The sequence below is a fragment of the Dermacentor andersoni genome, chromosome 1 (assembly GCF_023375885.2).
Source record: "Dermacentor andersoni chromosome 1, qqDerAnde1_hic_scaffold, whole genome shotgun sequence".
In the NCBI taxonomy this organism is placed as follows: Eukaryota; Metazoa; Arthropoda; class Arachnida; order Ixodida; family Ixodidae; genus Dermacentor; species Dermacentor andersoni.
The window spans coordinates 83,292,274-83,317,508 of record NC_092814.1 but is presented as its reverse complement, the minus strand read 5'-3'; the positions used below and the strand labels follow the sequence as shown (position 1 = coordinate 83,317,508).

The window sequence follows — 25,235 nt, the reverse complement described above, 5'->3', positions numbered from 1 at the left end:
CCTTGTTAAAAATTTCCATTGGTATTCTTCAACCCACAACACTTTGCCTCGTCTGAAAGGACAACTGAACTTTAAATATTTGTCACATTTGATCATTTGGTCAGATTGGGGAGTCGGGAAATATAAAACTTCGACTGAAGGTATTGTTGAAAGTAGCCTCCAGTGTTCCTAGCACTTCCTCAATAAAAGGACAAAAAATTTGTGCTTTGGTCTACTCGGCAACATAATTTTTACATGACAGCAGCAGTGAAGACACAGAAGCTTCTGTTGGGTGTCTAGTTTTCTTTTCAGATTTCTATGCTGTTTTAACGATGTCTAAAACAAAGGTACTGTATATGCTCGTGTAAGGGCTGACCTCATTTAAGGGCTAACCTTGTGTAAGGGCCGCACCCCCATGTTGGAGAGCAAAATTTTGGAAGAAAAATTGAAAACATCCCGCCAGAAAGCGAAATTAGTTCTGTTGCTGCTAGGTGACGCTAGCTGTTTTTTCATTGACACCACTCAGGCCGTTGCCGTTACATCATTATTACTTTGTCTGGTGTGTCATCTCCGCTGTGTTGGCAGTTTCCAGTCAGATCAATGGCATTTCACCTCTAGGGAAGGGAGCCTTGTTTGCATCAGCACTGGTCAGGGACGATGGGCCGGCATCTGAGGATGTTTACTGCAGAGTTGCATCATTTGCGCTTCTGTTACTCTCAGCTACAGTTGCAGAAACTGTACGAACCTTTAGCAGGCCCTCATCAGCTTACCGTAGATGTTAATGAGTGCCGCTTATATTGATAATTGGGTTTAATTAATATCAAGTGCAGTTTTATTTTCCCATTGTAGGTTGCTTTTATCCATTAGCATTATGACAGCTTATGTACAAATTGTTTTGAAGTATTGTTCCCATCATGTGAAGTTTTCCTTCGCACAAGAGGGCGCACACTCAATTTCAGACAGACCTTCAACCGAAGATTGACTTGCACTCTAATCTCAAATATTGAGAACCGTCTGTGCAAGTGCCCTTATTTATTACTTTACAGTGTTGCGCAACACTCTATATTAGTGTGCAGCAGTGTACAGGAACTAAATAAAGCACGTGGAGGCTCCAGCACCAGTTGAATGCATACTAGACTGCCTTGCTAGCACAGAATAGCTGATTGAACGCAATGTTCAAGGATGAGGAGGCTTCTGCATGCGCCCTTACCTGACAACAATTGTTCCACGAGGCTTAAGAATACAGTAAAAAGTGAAATATGAACCAGCTGCATGCTGCAAAGAGAAAACGAGTGCTCCTTGTACAACAGGAACTTACCCGTTTTCACAATTGCAAAGCTACTGCTTTCTTACATAGCATGGGCATCACTATGGCTACTATTGATGCTAACAAATCTTCATATAAATTTTCTTGCATTGATCTGTCTTACAAAAGTTAGGAAGTAGGAGCTAGGTGCATATTTTGTACATTTTTGATTTTTTTACTCTCTGTACTTAAACTAAAAATAGCAAATTATTACCTTCATCGTGTTTCCTGAGGTGCTTGTTTCATTCACATAAGAATTTTCAAAAACTGTCTAAGCAATTATTACTGCTTCACATCTATTCAAAACACCAGTGATCAGGCTATAATTTTATGCATCGTGGTATATGTTGCAACTACCATGTCCTAAAATAAAACAACAAAACACAAAGGCACTGAAAATGAGCATATTTCTTGTGGTAACAAAAGAGTTAGTGACATCCCTTGCTCAACTATTTCTCATCATTTGAAGTTTCTATCTCCCTTTCAACTTCTGTCTTGTTTGAATGCAATGAGTGAAATATGAAATTTTGGTTCAGATATTAGAAGGCTGCAGTGTTAACATAGAGCTTTGAACCTATTAAGACTAGAATCTCCTCTTTCAGAATATTTAGCCAAATGAGTAACTGGTGTAATTAAGCTAAGGCAGCAAAATTGAGGTCTCATTAAATTAATGTGTGAACCATTTATACGACTACTGAATAGTGGTGCATTTTTCTCCCCGACAGCCTGGCTCTACAAATGGTGTTGAAGCCACTCACTTAACTGCAGCTCGCCTTATCAGCTCCGGCAGCAGCACCAACAGGGAACGTGGTGTGTGTGGCTCTAGCAAGTTGCACCGGTCCCAGTCCACTCATGCAAAGGATGAGCCCAACTTATCAGACTATGACAACTGGCTAGATGGCAAGGATCCATGCAATGTGCATGTGAAGTCATGGAAAAGCAGCAGCACCCATTCAGTCGTGAGCTGTCCACCTGTGCTGCTTCCCAAGATGCTTGTGACACGTGAGCAGACCTCAAGCTCAGACAGTGATAATAATTTTGGGAGCCTGCGTTCTCTTATGTCCTGTTTCACTTTAGGCTCCCATCGTAAAAAGAAGCGTAGGAAGAAAAAGAAGAAAAGCCATCGTCTGGTGATTGTGACAGGCTCAGACAACAGCAACTACTGTTGTTCTGGCGGAAGTGTAGCTGCTGCACAAGTACAGCCACATGTGTGTGAAGGTGACCACAACATTCGGCATTCTTCTAAGAAGCATAGTGCAAAGGATCTGGCTTGTGTATCTAATGGGCAAAAAGCCATCTGGAGGTATTCTCTGCAAGAACAGGACATGCAGAGAAATGACGCTTCTTGCAAGGAGCCTGTTGCCACACAAATTGCAGAGCAAAAGTCGCCACCAAAGCTTCCGCCAAAGACCTCCACTAGAAAGAAACGCTTGGCTCCACAGCCTCCTGGTGGCAGTATTACTCCAACTGGGACACTGCCGAGGAACCAGCCAGTGCCTCTTGTGGCTGTTCCTTGTAGCTCATCTTCACACAGCACTGACAGCCTAAGTTTGTCCCGACGACGATCTCACAAAAAGCCGGCACCACAGCCACCCAGATGTGATGGCTGGCATTCAGTAGCCAAGTCAGGGACTCTCCCAAGTGGAATACAGAAAGGATTATATGCCAATGAAGCCATAGAGGATAGCAAAGCTGTGATTACCTTGAAAACACAGTCGCTTCCCATGGGCGATGTCAACATGCCTGGCACCTCTGCTGTTCGTCTTTATTTGCTTGAAAGCCAGCGTGGTCAAGAAGCTAAAGAAAAACAAGAATTTGGAAAAAATTTAGCTGACTTGGTGGTGAAGCCTGACCTTCCCGTTAAAAATATTCCATGTCCTGTGACCTATATGGGCAGTGACAACACTGAGTCTATTGGATGTAGTAGCTCTATTCAGAATAAGAACAATAATGACAGGCAAAATATTAAAACAGTTGATGAGATGGACAAACCAGCACTTTTGAGACCAGTGGCTTCAGAAGGTGAAAAAAGGGATGCTCACCAAAATCAAGCCTCCAATCGTGAAGTGAGATCGTCCACTCTGCCACGTACAAGGCAGTGCCCTCCCATTTTAGAAGAGGAGGAGCCATATGCCAGCACAGTAGTAGGTGGAGAATTCAACAACTTGGAATCTGTACTAAAACGTAATTCGAATGTGTTTGAGCTTTTAGATGCTTTTAGCAAGCTTGAATTGAATTCTGATGAGACTCAAAAGGACAGTGAGCCTGAGTCACCAAAGCACTCTAGAAAGCAAGTGAAATCACTGAAGTCACTTTTTCAGAAACACCCAACAGATGCCAGCAAAGTTGTTTCTACAAAGTGGACATATACACCAATGGAATCCAAGAAAGAGAATTTCTTGACTGCTGTAATGCCTGGATCTGCCATTGCTGCAAGACTTGAAGATAGGGAAACAGCAGATTCCAAGATAGAAAACAGTGATGCAAGTTCATGGGGTTCAGAGCCAAAGTGTGTGAAGAACGTGCCATCTCAGTTGCCTTTGAATACACAGTTGGCATCCTGTCGAATGAACCTCAAACCCGTTAGCCACTCTCCTGACTTTGGCAGTGTGTTTTGCAAGCTGCGTCCACAAGCAAGTAACTCTTCCTCTGGAAACCCACCTTGGGTATGTTTGCCCTTCAAAGGTGCACATTATATTAGAACTAATGCGACTAACTACCTGTGCTTTCAATCAAGTTTTGCTGCTTATACTGAGGGAAGAATATATACATGGCAAAATATATAATATTACTACAGGGAGGCAAAATGCCCTTTTGTCGCAAAAATTTATCAGAATGTACTTAGACATTAATGTAATTGTTGTTTATTGCATTAATATGTTATTTTTATAGTCATATTGCTCTTAAGAATTTTAGTCTTAGCAGGGACCATGTATACGTGGCCTGCTCATATGTATATATGTGCATGCGTGTGTGTGCCTGCACACACATTTGTGCATGCATGCATATGCAGGCAAAGGAAATAACAAATAAGCGAATTTGAAAATTTAGTCAACTAGCTCATAGCAGCACAGGTCATCATTCTTTGCATAGGATCATTTTGCTTTCTAGAAAGGACAAATTTTTGTAGGCTGAAGGAGGGGAAGATGCCTTCCTCCAAAATTTGGTGGGAGGCCCAGACTTCCTGACTTTAAGCCCTGGTAAAACCCATGTTGCTGGCTTTTGTCATGCATAATTGCGTATGGCGTACATAGTTAACACAAGTTTATACAGTTGACTTCCAATAATTCAACCTTGACAGTACCAACAAAATTGATTGAATTATTTGGTGTGTTCAGTTAAAGAAGTAGCAGAAAAAACATGCATACACACTGCTGCTTCATTTGGCCATATTTACCTTATTCTGACATGACCCCGAATCTAACACACACCTAATTTTATAACAAAAGTTATGTGGACCCTGCGCACTGTAGGAATCGATGTAGGCGAAGCTTTCCGTGCTGTTTGCATTCATTGATGATAATCGGGGGTGATTTTTATGGTGAATGTTTAAGTTCATCATCATTTAGCGCAGTACTAGAGTGGTGAGTTGATAATAAATGTATCTTGTGTGCATCACTTGTATTCCTCAGCAGAGATCACAGAACACACTGCGAGATGTGCTTGCTTGAGTTGTTGTTGTGTGCCATTGCTCATAGCCTGGGAGAAGGTTAGCACTATCATTGCCTCACACGGTGCAACGCATCTTGACAACAGTGTTAAACATTAATTAAATTATGGGGCTTTACTTGCCAAGCCCACAATCTGGTTATGAGCCACACGGCTGTGGGGGACTAAATTTTAATTTTGATCTCTTGGGATTATTTAACATACACCTAAATCTGAGTACATGAGCATTTTGGTATTTTGACCCCATCAAAATGCGACTGCCGCTGTTGGGATTGAACCCGTGGCCTCGAGCATTGCCATTGCCACAAAATTACTGCGGCGGATACAGAAGTGTTGATTTGATAGGTGGCCGCTTCCGTAGTGTCTTCTGTTGTCTGCTTAACAAATATCCAAGGGTTCTTTTTTTTTTTTTCAAAAATAGTGGAAACTTACTGTAGCCAACCTTGAATTTAAATTTATCCAGTTTGTTTGTAACTGCTGCCATGTCTAGTAGTAGCATTTCCTTGCCTTCTTAGGCCACCTTTTCCCTCTCCCACCCACCCCCATGTATGCGAGAAAAGAGTGGCAAGGCTGTAATTCACTCGTTTCATGACTGCATCAGTTCTGCCCATTCTCCTCTTCCTATTTCTTCTCTATCATTCTGGCTCTCCTCCGAACTGTTGCATGTTATTAGAAAGTGCTGTAGTTTCTGCAATGCTTTTAGGTTGGGTCACACATAATTACAGCAGTCAAGAGAGTGTTGTGGTGATGCCCAGGGAGCTCTAGAGGGCATTATTGCAACGCAATGGAAAGGTTCATACGAGTTTCTCGTGTTGCCGTTCCTCTATGCCACGCTCCCTCTTTGAACCATCCTCAGACGCGGCATGCAAGACAGTGACAGCAGCAGCAGTGGAAAAGTCAAAAGAAGAGGCAAAGAAAGCTCTGCTTTAAAAAAATTTACCATTTCCTTGATTTTTGGCAATTAGGTAAATGATGAATCCTGCTGAGTTTATCTTTACTGAATGGAAATTTGTCACTTGTTATACATCATCAGCAATGTCATTCAGCCTTTTAGTATTGCTCTCTATGGATGACAACACGCCACCTTCCCTAAAGTCCATTAAGTTTGGTATTCAGCATTTCTTGAACCCCTCCAACAATTACAGACAGGATGGTTGCTCACACTTAAACCACTTTACCAGTTCATTCTGTGATGCATACAAGTCTCTGGAGCATCAAAAACACATGCTTTGACTGTGTTGCCTCTCGCTTACCATGTAAAATAACCTAATTTTGAATGAACTTTTCTAATTAAAGCCTGAAAGTGGCATATCGTTGCTACTGTCCTACACTAGACTCGCCTAAACCTGTGTAAAACTAGGGATGCTGTTGCTCTGTGAAGTAGCTAGGATGTATTGAATGCTGTAGACTATTTCTTTCACCAGCAGCACTGTGGAACTTATGATGACATCTCGCATTAAAAGCTTGAAGTAGTAATCATAATAATAATACAAAAATGTTCAAAGTTAAATTGGGGCCATATTCATAACATGAACTTTAAAGGTGTGGTAGCATGTGTAAGCTTACAATGTTAACTACAGTGTAGCTTCAAGATGCCTTAGATATAACTTGCACTTTTGTAACGATTGACAATGTTTGACAGATTTTGAAAGTGGCTGAGCACTGCTTGCTTAGCGTGTGTCTTACACCTTCCATGTAAGGCTTGCTGCAGATGCCTAAATATGGAAAAGGATATATTTGGCATTCTAGACGTAAAATGCTTCTTTGTTAATCTAGAAACACCAACTGCAAGCTGGGAAAGGGCTGCCAGACGAACCAAGACCAAGTGCCTCAGAGCTGCCAGCTGTGGAGACTAAAAATAAAACTTCCGGAGGGAGAAAAGAAGGCGGAGGGGGCCGTGTTGGCGAAACTGCCTCGTGTGCAGTGGTGGCTGCCACAACGGCATGCTCATTTGAAATGATGGCAGGCAAGGCCACGCCTGTGTCTTTATCCCAGGCCTCTACACAAGCCAGTGCTCATACGAGTTCAGGTGGGCTTTTCCTTTCAAGTTTAACTCTAGGTATTTGTCTGCAACTTTTTGTTGTGTGTTGCTTGAATATTTCATTTGTTTTCCTTCCTGGACTTGAGGAAGCCTCTTGTGTGGGTGCCTTCTTCTTCTAACAGAGTATGTTGCGTATGATTCAGTGACAGAGGATTTTACTGTGCTGATCTGACACCTTGTGCATCTTTTCCTATTTAAGAGTGGACAATTTTGCAATGACAATCAAAAGAAAGCTTTTACTTAAGTTTACCTAGCAGCCCAGCCTTCAGGTGAATAAATTTGTCAAAAGCTTGTTCTTTTTACGGAAAATGAAGATAAATTTCACATCTTGTTTGTACTGTACTGTTGGAGAAGTGTGGTGGCTATTCACAAAAAAAAAAGTGCTCCTTGAAACATCATACATTCTTAGGTGTGTGCAGTTTTACGTATAATGAAAAGAACTTAGTGCATTATTGAGATGTTGAAAAATTATCCACTTTACTCTTGAAATATGAAATTTTCTGTTGTTTACATATCTAATAACTGCTAAAAGGAAGGGGGCAGGGGATCTGAGGTGCACTTGCATGGTGAAGTACAATGACGTATCTTATTTTTTAGGAAGGCAACGACCACCTGTGCACCCAAATTCTCCAACTGCTCTTATGCAAGCAAAATTACCAGCTCTATTTCGGCAGCTTGAAGAAGCAATTAGCAAAGGCGAGCATGACAGAGCTGCAATTTTGGCAAGGGAGCTGGCTATGTACAAGGTCTCTTGTTCACTGCGTCGAGTCCGGAAAGTAGCACCAGACCCTAAGCAGTTTATGTGAGTGTAAAGATCGATGCATCTTTTCTCTTCGCAAAGTTTTCTTTTTTAGAAGGTGTAGATTTTTATCTGTAATAGGCAGAATAATAGCATGATACTTTAGGAGCCATTTAATTATGCATGAAATTCAAGGCCCTGGCCCTTTTGTCCCCTAGAAACAGTTAAATGAAAAATATAGTGACATTTTTGTAGTGTAGCATTAAATAGCATTGTGACAATTATTTTCTGAAAAGTTAAATCTTAATTGTCGCATATTCCTTTGCATTCACAGAGTAAAAATGTATGTTGAAGACAGGAAGTCTCATGTCGGTCCCATTTCATTGCCAGTCCATCCAGAGATGACTGTCAGCAACCTTAAGAAAAAGGTTGGTGTATTTTGGTTGTATGAATGAGCTTTTGTGGTTGTTGAATCATTGACAGCCAGACATCAAATTGTAGTTTGATTTGTATAGCTTTGTTTATGTAGACTGTCAGTAATTTGAATTAATCTTCATCTGTTAACTTGCTTTGTTTCAACAGTTTGTTTATGCTACAGTCAAATGCCATTTTATCTTTATTGCTACAGTAAAAGAAATGTTGTTTGTGCCTGTTCTATGAAATAAGCCATTTGTCTTTAATCACATTTTCAAACAAGACAAAGGGATCACAGGAACATGCAGACTTTAAGTGACCAATAGTAAGTGAAGAAAGTAAGCCTCAGCCTGTAGCCAACATTTTAATGAGGGTGCTTGTCTATGTCAGGGCAATAACTGCATTTATTGGCAAGGTTATACAGCCATCTTTGCGAGAAGCCTAGGTAAGCTGGCTCAAAAGAGTAAGGTGAGGCTTGCTGGGTAATGCAAGTTGAAATGTTCAAAGGGAGCGATGAGTTGTTGAGATAGTGAGTGAGTGAGTAGGCGGGTGTGCCGCAGGTGCTTGCTGTAGTGGTGGTGGTAGGGCAAAAAAAGGAAAACAACCTAGGAGGGAAAGAAAGAAGCTGTTGTATGTGAGCAGAACTGTCACTCTGGTGGACATAGTTTTGTAAGACGACAGGAAGTAAGCCAAGATAAGATTTGGATGGCGAAACAACGAGAATGAAGAAAGAAAGAAAACAATTTCAAGGGGTATCAAGAGGTGTCCACTCAAAAGTAAGAAGCGTCAATAGGAAAGTAAAGCAACGAGCACAAACACATCTTTCAAAAGCTGAGAAAGAAAAAGAAATTGCCCAGATGTAAAGCAACATACTATTAAATGAACATGAGCATACTAAAATTCAATAATGAATGAATGAATGAATGAATGAATGAATGAATGAATAAATGAATGAATGAATCTTTATTTGAAACGGCTCTTCGTCCTTGGTATCCGTTGCTTCGGTGCCATGTGATTATGTAATAGTTAAAGGAGAAGAACTAGTAAAAAAAAAAAAAAGAGCATGAGCTGTAAAAAAGAAAAAAAAAGAGAAAAAGTTAGCTCTGTTCTGACCAGATGTAAGACTGCTAAATAGCCAGCAGCATATATACTATTTTACTAGTCATTAGTTGCAACAGTGTAAGTGAGAGATCTTTGTTGTGCAGACAAACTAATAAGAAAACCTCTAGCAACAACAATATTTTTGTCAAATGCATAAATAACCTTAAAGTAACCCTAGCTGCTAGAAATGACCTACAAAACTTGCTAAATCAGGCCTACAAGGATGCATCTAAATTATAAAGGAGATCGGCATTACATAGAAAACAACCTAAAGCACAATACACGCAGCCGCTAGCTTTTATAATAGAGTGCTCCATTGTGCTCCAAAACATAAGCAATATTCTACAGAAATATCATCCGCTAATATCAAACAATGAGTGTCTTAGAAAAGTTCCTTGAGGTACCGAAGGTCACCTGTCTCCATAATAAAAACTTTAAAAATATATGTATATTAGCGAATACGAAAGTCAACCCTCAGCGTATTGCCAGTGTAACAGCTGCTTATTCTCACCTCAGGCCAAAGAACTGTAAGCACCTTCGGAATGACTTAAAAATTAAAAGCAAAGCAATTAAAACTGCAAATGACTAGGTGCTTGAAATTATATCTAGCTTTACCTGCACAAGCTTGTTCATTTATATGCTGGAGTGTTTGTTCTGCAATAAAAGAAAAGTCACAGTTTTGCCCGAAAGGCGAAGCATTGATTTCGGGAGCAGATTAGTAGACAGCTATATGAAGTAAAGATAGTAGTTTTATTGGCTGTATAAACTTGTAAACATTCACTAACTAAATGAACAAGCATGGTGTCACACGCACACAAGCAAACGTAAACACACCTCACTCGATGACTGTGCACACTCGCTGTCAAAGTGCCAGAGTGAGAAAGCGCGGCAGTGACAGCGAGTGAATTGACCTTCGTGCTGCCTCTCACTTCAATGTGAACTAAGTGGCAAGAACACAGCACACACGAAACTATCAGCACTCAGTGCACTCTGTCCCCATCGTAGATCGCTTTTAAGGTAGGGCCCGCGTGACCGCGCTATATGCAGCCACCGCCGGAGTAAAGTGCCCCCTCCCCTCCCTTCCCTCTCCTCCCTCCCTTCCATCCCCTCCTCTTCCCCTGGTGCCTTGTGCATGATAAAAGATGGCGCGCTTCCTCCCTGCTTTCCTCCCTTGTAAGCACAAGATTGAGCCACCATCGTCGGCTCACCCTCGCATGCTTTCACTCACACATACAGCATATGGCATGCGGCAATGATGTTATGGCCCTTAGACTTTATATGGAACGCCAGGGCGATGGCAGAAATGCACCTGGAGTGTCCATATAATTGCTACTGCAATAATATATCAGCAGTACAGGACAGCGCTGCCAGTGAATGTCAGATCATATGGATGTTGTAAGAATGCAGCCAAGCATCTTATCAAAGCAGTCGCTGAGCATTTACTTATTTTTATCTAAGGATGCAAAGACAATAAGTATAGATGTTTCTTAAAGCAGTGCAGCAGTTACAGCTGTGAATGTGAACATGCTGCTGCATCTGCTGTCTATGTGCATGTATGTGTGCATGAAAAGGAGTGAAGTAAAGAGATAAAGTGGAAGCTTGGGTGAGTTGGTCTTGAGAAATGGGCACAGTAATGTGTTATTCTGGTGCAAGAAACATGCCTAGTCCTTGTTTGCACCTGCTGTGCTGTGACTTTCCATCACTGTACTCATTCCCTCCTCAAGGACACTGGTGAACCAGCGCTTGTTTCCTTGTACGCCAGGCATCTGCAGGGAATGTTTTACAGCATGCACTGCAGCAAGTGCACACTCACTGTAGTAGATCTGAGTGCAGGATGCACCTGGCGGTGCAAAGGGATGAGTGCTGGTTAGTGCACGCTTAAAGACAAGAGTACTGCACATATACTTCAATGTGAGGCCATCAGAGCTACAGTACCACGAAAAGATGTCAGAAGGAGATGTGAAAACACACTAGCTCAAATCAGTGAGAAGTAAACAACACTGTATGAATGAATGAATGAATGAATGAATGAATGAATGAATGAACGAACGCTCAACGACACTACATCATACACCAAATGGCTCAACAGTCTACGTTTCTAAACAACACTGATGCATCCAAACCATGTTGTGCAAAGCCTTTCATGAGAAATACTCTCTCTCTAGAAAATTCTCTTAAGGTACTGTAAAATCATGTCGGGGACCTTTTATGATGTAGCTATGGCAGCGAAAGATGTCACTTCTGGAAGTAACTCTAAAAGTATCATCCTTTGTTTGACTGTAACGCTGCAACTGTTTGAAATTCTACATATTTGCTTCCTGCACTTTTTCTGTTCTGCCATAGCTATCTCTTGCGACATTCTTGTCATATCACTGCTTGACTTAACTTTTTTGTTTGCCATATTGAATGATAGATTCATCACCTATCATCGTTCAGGCTGTTGAGTTATTAGGGAGCAATTTATTCAGCATGTCTATTTCATATAGCTGCTATATTCTGCTAGGTTGAGACTGAGTACAACATTCCTGCAAGGGTTCAGCGATGGATCCTGGGCAAAAACCTGGCCACTGATGATGGGGCTACGCTGGAACACTTTGGTGTGAGCCACAGTGCGTGTCCAGTTTTCCTGTACCTGGTGAGCCCAGCAGAGGAGCTAAGGGCTGAAGAGGTGATCCGAAACAGATGCTGGAAGCCCCCAGATAGCATTGCTAGCACTGAAGAAGGCGAAGAGTTGGCGAATACAATAGCCAGGCATGAACCCTCTGAAGCATCAAGTACTTTGGATGCCCTCCTCAATGACCGTGCAGCAGGTTAGACAATCTTTTTTGTAACAGAAAGCAAGTTACTCCAGCATTCAGCGTGATAGATGGTATTGAGCTGTGTTAATCGAGGCCTGGATGAAGTAGCCACTCATGACAACTACAAGTCCATTTGCTCACAAACGCTTTTGTATAGACAAGACAATCTCGATAAGGTGGCACCTCTGTGCCTTGGTGAAAGTGCCCTGTGGTTGAAACAAATTTTCCTCAGTGGTCGCACACAGCCCTTTGTCATCCGTTTGTTTACATTGATTCTGTGTGCTCTCTTGTTGCACATGGTGCTCGTGCTTGAACTGCACGTTCAGTAGCAGTGCATGGACTAGTTGGGAAATGGCAGTGTGTAGACAACATTACCATGTTCCAGTAACTGTCTGATGCAGAATACCTTTTTCACGGTTGGAACACCTAGAAAGGTGAGCATCTGCTGTGCCTCTTATTTTAGGACATCAAATAAAATGTGGACATCAAACATTATTACAAATGCCAAGTATGTTTCGCACATCAGCGACAACATTTTCTGCAACAGTCAGCTTGAGATATATGCTAATCCAATGCAAAAGAAGCCACCGTGCTTAAGAGATGTGAGGGGAAAAAGGAACAGGTACTGTTTATCTATTTCCAGTTCCAATTCAAAGCAAGAGAAGCCACTATGCTTAGAAATGTGTGAAACAAATATGAGCACTGTTAATTTCTTTCTGATGTGAAGCACACAAATAATGTTCTTGGGGTGCTGAGTGCCATTTTTTTTTAATTCTTTTTTTTACAGGCGCATCTTTTTGTGAACAATTACTTTTTTATGCTGGTCTACCTCAGAAACACAGGTGCAATGTCTTGTGCAGCCCATTTCAATGACTTTGTACACAGTAGTCGCATGTCTCAACATGCCCAACCATTTTAAGAAGGAAACGACATCACAGAAATTTATGTTGTGCAATTACAACATTGCACATTTAAGGAAAAGGAAATGTCAAGCAGCTCATGCTACCCATCTTGCGTAGTTCAAGAACGCTTAGCATCACTTAGTAGGTGAAGGGCATATTTAAAAGAATGATAAATTGTCTTTCTTTTGGCTACCAGCTACATGCAATTATTAGTGCAAAGACTTGCAAAGGCTTACAAAAATAGATTAAACCAAGTGTTTAATGATAAACAGTGCACAATTGTGGTATGACAAGACCACATGTGTCATCGTGGAAATGCAGCCATCAGTTGCACGTGCTTCAGCGCAAACAGGGGCATGGTCACTCCAATTGGACGGGATGCGACCTTCGCCATTCAAATTTGACTGCTAGGGGAGGAATTGGCATTGGTGTCGCAGACATAAACTTGAGGTTGCCTCGCCTATTAGTCCTGTTTAGGTCTTCATGAGTGTGCTAGATGGCATGTTGCTTTTGTAAAAATGAGAAATATTATTGTAATGCTGAATGGACGTTATGGTTTACTGTGACAGGGCTCACCAGAAAAAAAAGCTTTGCAGCTGAATAAAAATTCATCCTGGTCCAGGGCATCTGGAAAGGCGTTGGTCCTGGGTTCAGTTCCCTGGATCAGAACTTTTTATTCAACTGCAAAGCTTTCTTTCTGAGAAACCCGTATGGGTTTCCTTCATAGCTTTGCACTACTGTCGAGTGGATGACATTTCTCCCTTTCAGTAACCTTCCTCCACCTTCTGGGCTTTCGCAGAACTAATTTGCCATATTCAGTGTTCTTGTCCTGCGATCTGCTAGCTTCCTGGTTAGCTCAGATGGTAGAGTGACCACCCCAATAAGGCGACGATCCTATATTCATTCCCTAGACTAGGACAAATTTTTATTCAGCTGTGAAGCTTTGTTTCTGAGAAACCTGTATGGGTTTTCTCTGCAGCTTTCTGCTACAGTCAGGTGGATGACAATTTTTTCCTTTCATAACTGTTGTAGCCGTACATTTATGTCAATTATCTGATGCTTAAATGTCTCTATGTCACCTCCTTATGTAATGGTATCGGGTCCTTAAGAAATAAATAAATGAAATTTAGTCAGTTACAAGACTCTGCTTTAAATCCAAAAACCTAATGAACCTATTACACACTGCCTCATGTGTTAGTATTTTGAATAATGTGCCCTCCATGCCTGTGTGGCTTTTGTTATTCTTAGGCGCTGTTCTTTTGGCACTTCTTTTGTTTCTTGCTTGTACTAAGACCTTTTGTTTTAGCTGTGCCAGAGTATGCATTTTCCTGCTGCTGAGTTGCTCAAGTATAAACATTTCTGCTTGTAAGAGCTCCAGAATGGAAATATTGCTGCTCCAAAAAGTGCTCCAAGGCCTTTATTATATGTCTCACATATTGAATCAGTGAACAGCTTTGGTTTGTTTTCTTTAACATAATATTTTTTTATCTTTTAGGGTGGACCTGTCAGCTGTGTGGCATAAATAATACTGAACCAGACACCTGTGCAATGTGTGGTGTTGCAATGGTTGTTGATGCCACTGATCATACTGATATGGATGCTAGTCGCCCAAGTGTGGGTCCTGACCATAATGTTGAAGCTGCACTTGGTTATAACACTGAACCCAGTGAAGTACATGACCTAGCACATGACCAACTTGAGGCCAATAACAGTCATGCTGAAGTTGACTTTCCACTCAGTCAGGTAATTTTGTTCTCACATTTAATTTTTATATTTAATGCACTTGAGCATTTTGCTGAGTTATGCCACTATGAGTATATATGTTTTTGTTTATTCAAGTCTATGAGAGACTTATGAAAAACTGGTAAACATACCACTAATAATTAATTGCATTGCTGTAATTCAAATATGGTAAGTTCTCCAATTGAAAACATCACTTTTAGAGGTGACGACTGACCATTTTTGTGCAATCATTGACATTGCATCTAGAAGAGAGCAATTTAAGGTCAATATAACATAAGTGCTTGTATTTGTATATTTCATTCTTTTTCTGTGTTTCTAGAAGTGCACTGCTTCAGCAACAATGGTAATTGAATTGAATTGAATTTTATTTCTCGTTCATTCAAACGAGGATAGACTGAGACTAAAGGCATAAAGCCTGACAAAGGTCTCAGCCCCCACGAACGACAGGTTCATTGTGCATTGTGCATACACACATATGCACAATTTTGCGCGTTACAACAGCTTTGGTTACTGTGAAAATTCATGGTAGCAATGTTCATGGTCATTCGATTCTTCAAATGTGTAGTACAATTTACAGCAACGGCTAAGTACAAGTAAGCATTTGAGATTCTAATGGTATGCTAAAATTTTACAGTTATACACTAAATAAACATCAGCTAATTTATGTAGCAGTATAGAGCAACAACATGTGCAAAAAATAAATAAAAATAAAACATCATAATTGTGTGCCAAAAGTAATAAAACACAGGGAACAGTACGTGGATGCAAACATATTTGTGTTAATACAAAACCCAACAATAGATATTAAATGAAATCATATGTGAATCCTGAAAAGAAAGAAATATGTAATTCATGGCAGAAACAGTAATGAACTAGCCTACTAATTATCTCCTTAGCATAACATCAAAATGATTGCAAATTTGCTGTATGCTCAGTGTGCACTTTTCTGAGCTTGAAAGCTTCAAGATCTGCTTAGGAAATTATTTATCTGTGCTGAGTCAGTTTGCAAGCCAGCATTGACACACCTTGTTCATTTGTTCCACAAGCTTATACATTATGTATGTGCCTTGTCATCAGTGAGATGGCGGCTTCACAGTGCCCATGACGCTTTGTGGCTTAGTTGAATGCTATTTCATGCTTTAGACCTGCTGATGCAACCAGATGATGTGGCAGTTTTTTTCCCAAAGGTCTTTGTTATACTCTTGTCATATGGACAGTCTCACTGACCATTGAAGACGAAGGCTGTTGCAAATTTTTTGAGGGACACATGGCACTGCCACATGGAGCATTTTATTGCTCACAGAGAACTTGAATGCATTATGACAGGTAATACTGTAAGGGGAATGACAAAAGAAGGAAGGCATATTTGGGGAACACTCAGAATAAACGACCATCATTCATCTTAGAAGAAAAAGGAAGGAAAAGGCATAAAACACAAGCACATAAACAGCAAACTACGGAGAAAAAAATATTGAAGAAAGTAATTTACACCTGACAATCTGCCAGGTGGGTGTTATATCTAGACAGCAAAAATTTAGTGTGTTCTGTACATTATGGGAATAAGCTTGGAGAATGTGTTTGTACTGCATGTCTGAGCTACTATAATGGGGCAATTTCATTTTAAATTATTTATCTTATGTAATAGTTCGCCACTTCACAACATAGCATGTCACATGTACGCCTTGTTTAAGATGTGATGTAGGTTCAGCAGCATGCTACACCCTATCGGGGGGGTACTGAGCTGGTTTCAGTTTATCACCCAGTCAATTAAATAAAAGTGGTTAGCCTACATGCTAACTAGATTGAGATTAAGCATTGGGATGGGCTTTGCGCATTCAGAGCACACAGATGGTTGACTTGTATGACAATTTAAAAGTGACCTAGACGGCTGGACAGTTTAAATTTCCTGCCTATGTTTTCACTTCACTGACAGCACAGACCATCGCTGTTACGAGCTGCCAGTGTAACTGTTTTTTTCTTTGACATATTATAGTGGATGCCATTGGTTTCAAGAAGCTTCATGTGGTGTGGTACATGGGAGTGCCATGTTTTGGAATGTTGGCTTTTTGTGCAGCAAAAGTGAAAAAAAAAAAAAAATTCTTCATGGCATGGGGCACTTCTTAATCCTTAAAATATTTACTGAGGTTAAGGATTTGTGTAGGCTAGAATAAGCACAGTGGTTTGGGGGAGTTGGTACCGCGTGATTTGGTGTAGGTAGTGCACAAAAAGTGAGGGCAAAATGTAGAGATGGGGGCTGATAAAATGTAGCAAGGAATTTATGTCGCATTCAATATGAGCTGCAACTCAGTGCCTGTAGTCAAAAGGGCCCCAAAATGACACAACAGTGCTGACATACGCAAAATGGGAGAACTAAACACAGTTTGAATTACTGGCATTTACTAACCACTTTTCTGTATGTCGGTGGCACCATGCAGTCTTTGGGGCCGTTTTGACCTCTGGCACTTTGTTGCATCCCATACTGAATGAGATGGTACATACACAGGAGTACTGAGGATTTAATTCCTTCAAATCCTGTGTCTCATGTAAACTTACCATCACTTGTTGACTGCATGAAGTTGGAGCCTCTTTATGGGCCCCTTAACAGGGCCTATCTTGGAGCAGATTCTCATTAAATGGTTTTTGCAAAATGAAGTGACTTCAAAGGTTGGTGGGCTTCGGATCTGTACTAAAATCACATACCTTTTATTCTTCAGTAAAACTTAAATTATTAGTGAAATCTTGTTTATTAGCAAATTGATCATTTAACTTCTGTGAGTTGTGTCTGCCTTTCCTTATGAACTAGTGGCAAAGGCAGTAGTTTACTCGCCGGCACTTTTATAAAAATATGTTTGAAATCAAAACAATTGAAGCAGGCTGTACAATTTGAAGGAGAGAGAACAGTAACAATACACGCATCACTATTTTGTATTTTGTGCAACAAGTGCAATAAAAACTGAACCTGTCTTCGCACTACACCTGAATGACTCATATTGGCGAAGCTGATGGGGCCCTTTGCAGTGTTGAGTGCTATGCAATGAACAATACAATGCTTAATTTGCAGTGGGCTGTTCAAATTTATTAGTGCAGTGTTGTTAATGGGCCACTGTTATGATGATGTATTTATCCGTGAATTGTGTGGGCACCATGGAGCTGCGGCAGAACTATCCAAACGTATTTGTGATTATTTCTGGGTTTCCTGTCCTCGGCACTGACATTTTTTTGAGGCATCATTATTCAAGCAATAGTGCTGTTGGTGAAGGGTTTTTTGTGTCCCGCTTCTGCTCTGCAATGCTTCTGTCCCTGTAGTTCCTGCATTTCATTGTTGTACATGAATGAATCTATGGATGAACTACTTCATTCTCTCCCACTGACACTTTCACACCCTCTGCATGTGTCATGAAGCATGCAGCATAGACACTTTATGCCCTTTACACACACTTAGAGAAAACATGGTGTAGGGTAGCACAGAAGGCATGACATAAAATGCCTAGCTGCATCCACCATGGTCATTGCGCATTTTTAGAGCGCTACTACCTCTTGACTGGCGTGCCGCAGCTCAGACACACACTTTCAAGGAATGTTCATTGCTTAATTGCGGTACTTAGTAGTGTTTTATGGCACTGTGAACGCTTATACACTGTCCTGTGATACTTAGCAATGTGTTATCACTGTTCACAGCTTATCTCTGTGCGATAAATAAAGGAACGCTAAAGACGAAAGACAAGAACAAGAAAGCGATAACATAAGCACTTTGTTGTCACCTTCTTGTTCTTGTCTTTCATCTTTAAGGCTCCTTTATTTATTATTACCCACCGTGGTTGCTCAGTGGCTATGGTGTTAGGCTGCTGAGCACGAGGTAGCGGGATCGAATCCTGGCCACGGCGGCTGCATTTCGATGGGGGAGAAATGCAAAAAAACCCGTGTACTTAGATTTAGGTGCACGTTAAAGAAACCCAGGTGGTCGAAATTTCCGGAGTTCCCCACTACGGCATGCCTCATAATCAGAAAGTGGTTTTGGCACATAAAACCCCATAATTTTTTTTTATTTATTGTGCATTACCAACACACCCAGCAGTCTGTACTTATCTATTTCTGTGTATTTCATGCTGAAACACTTTCGCTTATCTTTGCCAATAAAATATTTTTTCTTGTACTCTTAAATTGTGGATGATAGGAATATATTACAGTTGAACCTGGATATGTTGAATTTGAGAACAGTTATATATACTGAGAACTTTACATGCATAAGACTGTGCCAACGTAAGCCATAGGGAAGATGAGTGTGCATTTTTTGTTATCCTTATAGATTATGACAGAGAGCTGCATGACCCAACATTGCTAGGTTAGCTTCACCTTGAAAGCTGCAGAGTATGTCACTTCCGAGTCGATGCAGTCATGGTAACTTCACACAAGTTGTTGTTGCTGTTGCTGTGTGATTCCATGAAAAGGGCTTCTTTACTAGGCCAGCTTCATGAGTAGTGGTGGACATGCCGCATCGCTATATGATCGAAACTGTTGCAGTTCGGAGTAACCTGCAGTTGAGTACAGCCATTTTTTTTTCAGCTACCTATTATGCTGCCAGTCTGAAATTGCATAGTGCCAGTCTACCTCATCTTGATAGGCAACATTCAAGCTCTTGTATACACTTTTAACTTTTCTTGCATTTTGCATTTGTTTTACTTTCACAGTAGCAAAATTACATAACTGCATAGAATATTTTTTTTTTGCTCATTAGTGCTTTGTAATAAATGCCATTATTGCAAGATGCAAGCTCTGTCCTTCTTTTTTATTTTGTCATTATCCGTGCAAGCCACATAGTAGTGAAGCGAATGCTGAATCTTGACACACAAGTCATTATAGTTAAGTTAAACATTTTTGTCCTGCATATGCAGTTCATTGGGAATTTTATCACTGTGATTCAGTCAAACACATTCAGTTGGACAAGCATCACAAATATGCTACACATTGATAAACCGTAGTGCAAAATGAGTGATCAATTGTCATTTTTTGATAAATTGTCAGCTGTTCTTGTCTCAAAGGTTTTGCTAAGGCCCAGATTTTCAGCCCTGACACAACAGCCCTTATTGCATTTATAAAATAGAAATGCTGGTATATTTGCACATTGCATCCCCATTCTCAGTGTACGGTAGTGCCCGAGTGTCGGCGACCCAGTTTGCTCTTTGGGCTGGCAGTGATAGCAGCACCATGTCATCTGTGGAAATGAAAGAGTCGGCTTGCAAACTGAGAGTAATCTAAGAATGTTGGCTTTACCAGCATATTCGTTTGTTGACTGGGTAATATGACTCTTTATAGGACGCTGCTGCACACATGTGCTCACACACTTGTCACCTTGCACTCTTCAACTTGCTGACATGTTTATTATCTCTCATTTTCTTTATTTCCTTTTCTTTCCTCCATTTCTCTTTGTCAAATACTTTTTCAAAGCTTTCGCTTGGCTAGAGTTATGGAAAGACGTTAAAGGCAATTATTAAGTCAAGCTAAAGGAATAAATTAGTGCACCAAGGTGTACAGTGTGTTCCTTTTACCAAGAACAGAGAATTCGGAAGTGAGAAAATCGCATAAACATAGGGCAGTATTTGTGCCACTACGATAAAAAAGCGGGTACCAGCTTTCATGATGTAAGATGTCCTGTTTACAATTGGTAAATTGTAGTCGATAACTTCTCATATAAAAACTTCAGCAGTTTGGCCAATTTTTTGGCTTTTCGCACAGGAAAACTCACTGATGCTGTCCCTTCACTGAGCCCCTTCACTTGCAATTTTCTCTGCAACTAATCTTCTCTTGTAATAGAGTAAATGTTGCTATGTTTCTTAAAGTGTAATCTAACACTCTAGGTTGATTCAGTATTTGCATTTAGTGTCCCTTAAGCTCATGTCAGTGGCAAACTGTTTGAAGCTTGTAGCCTGGCTCCAGCCTGGGGCTCCAGGCTGTCTTCCCTTGTTTTCCTACTGTTGACCAATTTGACTTCATTTTCCTGTATGCTGTTTTAATTTTCATATGAATATAATAATACAAAATGAGAGAGAGATCGGTGATCACTATTATGCAACACTCTTCTAATAAATGGGCTTCTTTTTTTAGTTAAGGGAGGATGGAAGCCACGGTGCGGAACCAGAACAAGTGCCTCCACTGGAAACTTTATTGCCTCAAGACTACATGCGACTTGTTGAACTTGATGAACAAGACTTGGTGCCAAGCATGGAAGCATTTGAGTGCTCTGTTTGCTTTCTAGGCATAGAACCTGGCCAAGGGGTCTTGTTGAGAGATTGCTTACACATGTTTTGCAGGTATGGTTCATTCCAGAAGTCATAGTAAACATTCAGAAAGAAACAGTAACTAATTAAGCATATTTCATCGGCCAGGACCTGCCACGGTTCATGGCTATGGTGTTGTGTTGCTAATCTTGAGATTTGATCCTCCTCGTGGTGGCTGCATTTCATTGGGGTCGAAATGTAAAAATGCACAGAATGCATGTTAAAAAATACCCAGGAGGCGAAAATTAATCTAGAGTCCCCCACCATGGCATGCCTCATAATCAGATCATAGTTTTGGCACGTGAAAACCCAGAATTTAATTTAATTTAATCCTGAGTCCAGGAATTGTGAAAAAAACACCCTGGCATTAAAATTCATTCCTTTTCACTGCATTTGATATTTTTTAATGTCTAAACTTGTGATATTTTTTTGCAATAATGCTATTTATTAATCTGGTGTTCTTTTTTTTTTACTCCCTTTTTCTTGTCAGAGATTGCTTGTCAAACTCTGTTCGCTATGCTGAAGAGGCTATAGTAAAGTGCCCCTTCAGGAACAATGAATATTCATGCAGCAGCCATCTACAAGAACGGGAAATTAGGGCGGTGAGTACTTCACTAGTTTATTAAGCTTTGTGGTTGGGAGCAAGCCTTCTTATAGTTGCATCATCATTGCTTACTGAAAATTGTTTCATTTAATACCATTCCCAGTAGTGCTGAGTAAGCTGTCCAGCATTGTTTTCACTACCTTAGACAGTCTTGGCATATTGGAAAGTTATGCTTGATAGGAGCACATTTCAGGGAAGTTTGGTGGTATATCAAATTGGATGTATATATTGCAGATGCCTAATATTTCTGTTCGAAATATCCAAAGGTCTTGCAGTGTTTTCTTATTGAACTCTTGCTGCCTTTGAATTTCTGTTTGATATATAGTGAAACGTTGCATATCAGCCTCATTTGCATCTGTAGAATTGTGCAAGATGGTAGATACCAGTGTTAATCTCTGTTTACCAACAATGAATTCTCTGCGAAGGTAATTTTTATCCAACGAACAGCCTTTAGTGTTTAATAAAGTTGTAATAGCCACATAACACATGGTGATATGTCTACTGCACAGCTTTACCAAGAACAAGCATGATACTATTTGGAAACTCTGAACGGGCAGTTCTCCCTCTTATTGGTTTGTTTCTGTATTCTTAGTAACAGTTCTATTAAGACCATTGGCATAATCAGAAGTGCAATAAGGATACGAGTTATTTATTATGGCTGCTTATCAGAGCTCATGGAAATGCTCTTGAATGTTATGTTTTTGGTGACTTTCTGGATTGCAGGGGCAAGATAATTGCTGAGCACATGCTTGTCTTTATCAAAGTTGAACTCAAACTGAGCCAGAAACTGAAAGCCTCAAAATAAACACAATAAGTGTGAAGTAGAATTGAAACAGGAAATTACAAGGTTTTTTTCACTCCTGTCTGACTTTGAATGCATTTTAACATCAAAGCATCACGATCTTGCTGGCAACAAAGATTCTGTGGTAGTGGCTGTCACACAGAGTGACCACTGAATACTTCTTTTGTGTTGTGTGTGTGCATGTTCATGTACATATGTGTGTGTTTATTACAGCACATTGTAGAAACACCCTTATTGGCAACAAACTTTCCCTTAATTTATGCAATATATCCTTTGACTGAGGTTGGATACCCACATATTCACCTACAGGACAGTGAACTTTCTAGATAGCCAGTCAGTGTTATTGTGATAGCAATTATATGGAAACTCCAAGCGCATTTCTTCCATCGCCTTGTCGCCGTGAGGTTCTGTATAAAAGCCAAGGCCAATAAAATTGTTGCCGCACGCCGTATGCTGTATGCGTGAATGAAAGTGTTGGATAGTGAGCTGGCGACTGTGGCTCAATCTCGCGCATGCAAGCGAGGAAAGCAGGGAGGAAGTGCACTGTCTTCCGTCGACCACAAGGCTCCGGGGGTAGGGTAGGGAGGGGGGACACATTCTACTTCGGGCAGCCCGGGCAGCCACGTGTGCCCCCCCGGGCCACTGTATGTTGAAAGCCATCTGCACCGAGGACGTGCTGTCTTTCCACGGCTTAGTTCACGTTGATGTGAGACGCAGCACGAAGGTCAATTCGCTTGCTGCTGCTGCTGCTGCTGCTGCTCTTCCTCACTTCAGAGTTCTGACAGCGAGTTTCCACGGTCATCGAGTGCAATGTGTTCATATTTGCTTGTGTGTGCATGACACAATGCTTATTAATTTATTTAGTATGCCTATGTTTACAAGTTTATACGGCCGATGAAACTACTATCTCTACTACATATTGCTGTCCACTAATTGGCTCTCGTAATCAATGCTTCGCCTTTCGGGCAAAACTGCAACTTTTTTCTAACATTGATAACTTATTCATTGATATAAACTGCAAATTGAGGTATTACATATCAGGAGGAAGGGAGAGGGGTGCGTTAGCCACCCTTCAATTAATCTGATAGACAGGGAATGCGCTTAGTTATGCTTCAGTTTAATCACGCTGTTGAATCAGTTGAATCAGTTGAATCATATTCTCGTTTAGGTACACTTAATTGTCTCTCTATCTGTAACTGTGATTGGTAACAGGACAATCTGGATGTGCACTATATATAAGATTTCTTGTTTTTCCAATAAACTCAGTTGTAAGTCTGCACTCATCTGTTACCATTCCTGCCTCGTGCCTTCTCTTGTTGAGCAGTTTGTGTCAATGTATCTGTACCAACTTGCCCAGCTATTAACCCTATTATCGATAACTTAACAATGGGTCTGTGGCACTACTTTGTAGCATACTTGTGCTGGGACAATGAAATCATAGTGCACAATTTGCACCAGAAGTCACTTTACCATGAACTCCTTAAAAGCAGGGCTGACACTTGTAGTGCTTCCGCATGCCATTTCCATGTGCCCCAGCTATGTCAAAAAGATTTTTTTTGTTTTTACCTTGCAGCATAGCTAACATGCAGCTGTGCTAGCAACTGCAGCAACTGGTAGCTGCACTGCCATTATATGCTTGCCAGCGCGGCTAGCAAATGAATTTTGAGAGGAACAGTGCCCTACAGTAATGGATAGAAACAAAGGCATGTGCCAGCCTGAACCATAACAATTATCACCACTTGCTCATTTTTTTGTCAGCTGCACAGGTTAGCTTAAAGCAAGACTTTTCCTTAATAAGATAGTTTACAGGTTTTCCTTGTACATGCTCGATGACATATAATTACCAGTCTGTGTATTATGCACTATGAATGATCATTTATGGCTCCAAGTGCCTGCTGAAGAATAGTGTATTTCATCATCAAACATTTACCACATACCACATGTGCTAACCACCATTTGTCTTTGTTGCATGCAAAGCTAGTGATACTAAGTTGCATTTGATTTGTTAGCCATAACTTTGTTTGTATAAGCATACAGTTATGAACTGCTTTGAACTGTTGTAAACTGTGTTTTTTGCTCTGGAGCTGTGAATCAGTTCTCCTTGTCCATTTGTGCACTTCTTATAGTGCATCATAGTCCATTCTGTGTAACTGGCAGTACAGAAAGCCAACACATTTGGCTTGTTGCACTGGAGGCAGACTAGGTCTCTCAGTGGATGAACGTGCTTTCTCCCTCTTTTGCACCCTGTGTACATGTATTTTGCATAAGTACAGGTCAAATGCAGCCCTAAAATTTGCTTTTACAGCTGGTGAGCCCTGAGGTGTATGAGCACCACTTGTCACGTAGTGTGAAGACTGCGGAGAGCCAGGCACCTAACAGCTTCCACTGCAAGACTGCAGACTGCCCTGGCTGGTGCATGCTGGAGGACAATGTCAATACCTTCATGTGCCCTGTGTGCAGCCACTCAAACTGCCTCACTTGCCGGGCCATTCACGAGGGCAAGAACTGTCTCCAGTACCAGGATGAGCTAGATTTCAATGCCCCCGATGGCCAGGAGGCAAAGCAGACTAAGGAATATTTAGATGTGAGTGCTGTCTACGATGCCTTGGACGTAAACATAGGCTTCCTTCATGTTCTTTGTGAGACTGTGTACATGGCTTCCACAACACTTACACTTGTATTTTGGTTAACAATCTAGAGTGGAAGCTGCGAGAGGTGCTGTGGCACTTAGACAATGCTCAACACTCTGCTTGAGACTGAGGAAATGGTGCTCTGACATGCTGGAAAAGATAATGCAAGGATGCATACCATCACATGGTAGCATTCATGATTCACTGTTGCCAGCTGGAGCTTCCACTTTCA

The 25,235-nt window shown here is 40.9% G+C and overlaps 1 protein-coding gene across 2 annotated transcripts in view; it reads left to right on the top strand.

Annotated features, from left to right (window-relative positions):
• LOC126546103 (uncharacterized) overlaps nucleotides 1-25,235 on the top strand; it is a 107,747-nt gene that overhangs the window by 69,423 nt on the left and 13,089 nt on the right. For both annotated transcript variants that reach the window (XM_055061664.2, XM_050194185.3), the window contains 9 exons: nucleotides 2,011-3,951; nucleotides 6,731-6,983; nucleotides 7,593-7,797; nucleotides 8,069-8,162; nucleotides 11,753-12,059; nucleotides 14,445-14,692; nucleotides 20,795-21,000; nucleotides 21,458-21,569; nucleotides 24,679-24,957. In XM_055061664.2, coding sequence (XP_054917639.1) covers nucleotides 2,011-3,951; nucleotides 6,731-6,983; nucleotides 7,593-7,797; nucleotides 8,069-8,162; nucleotides 11,753-12,059; nucleotides 14,445-14,692; nucleotides 20,795-21,000; nucleotides 21,458-21,569; nucleotides 24,679-24,957 — 3,645 coding nt within the window. The remainder of the gene's footprint in view (nucleotides 1-2,010; nucleotides 3,952-6,730; nucleotides 6,984-7,592; nucleotides 7,798-8,068; nucleotides 8,163-11,752; nucleotides 12,060-14,444; nucleotides 14,693-20,794; nucleotides 21,001-21,457; nucleotides 21,570-24,678; nucleotides 24,958-25,235) is intronic.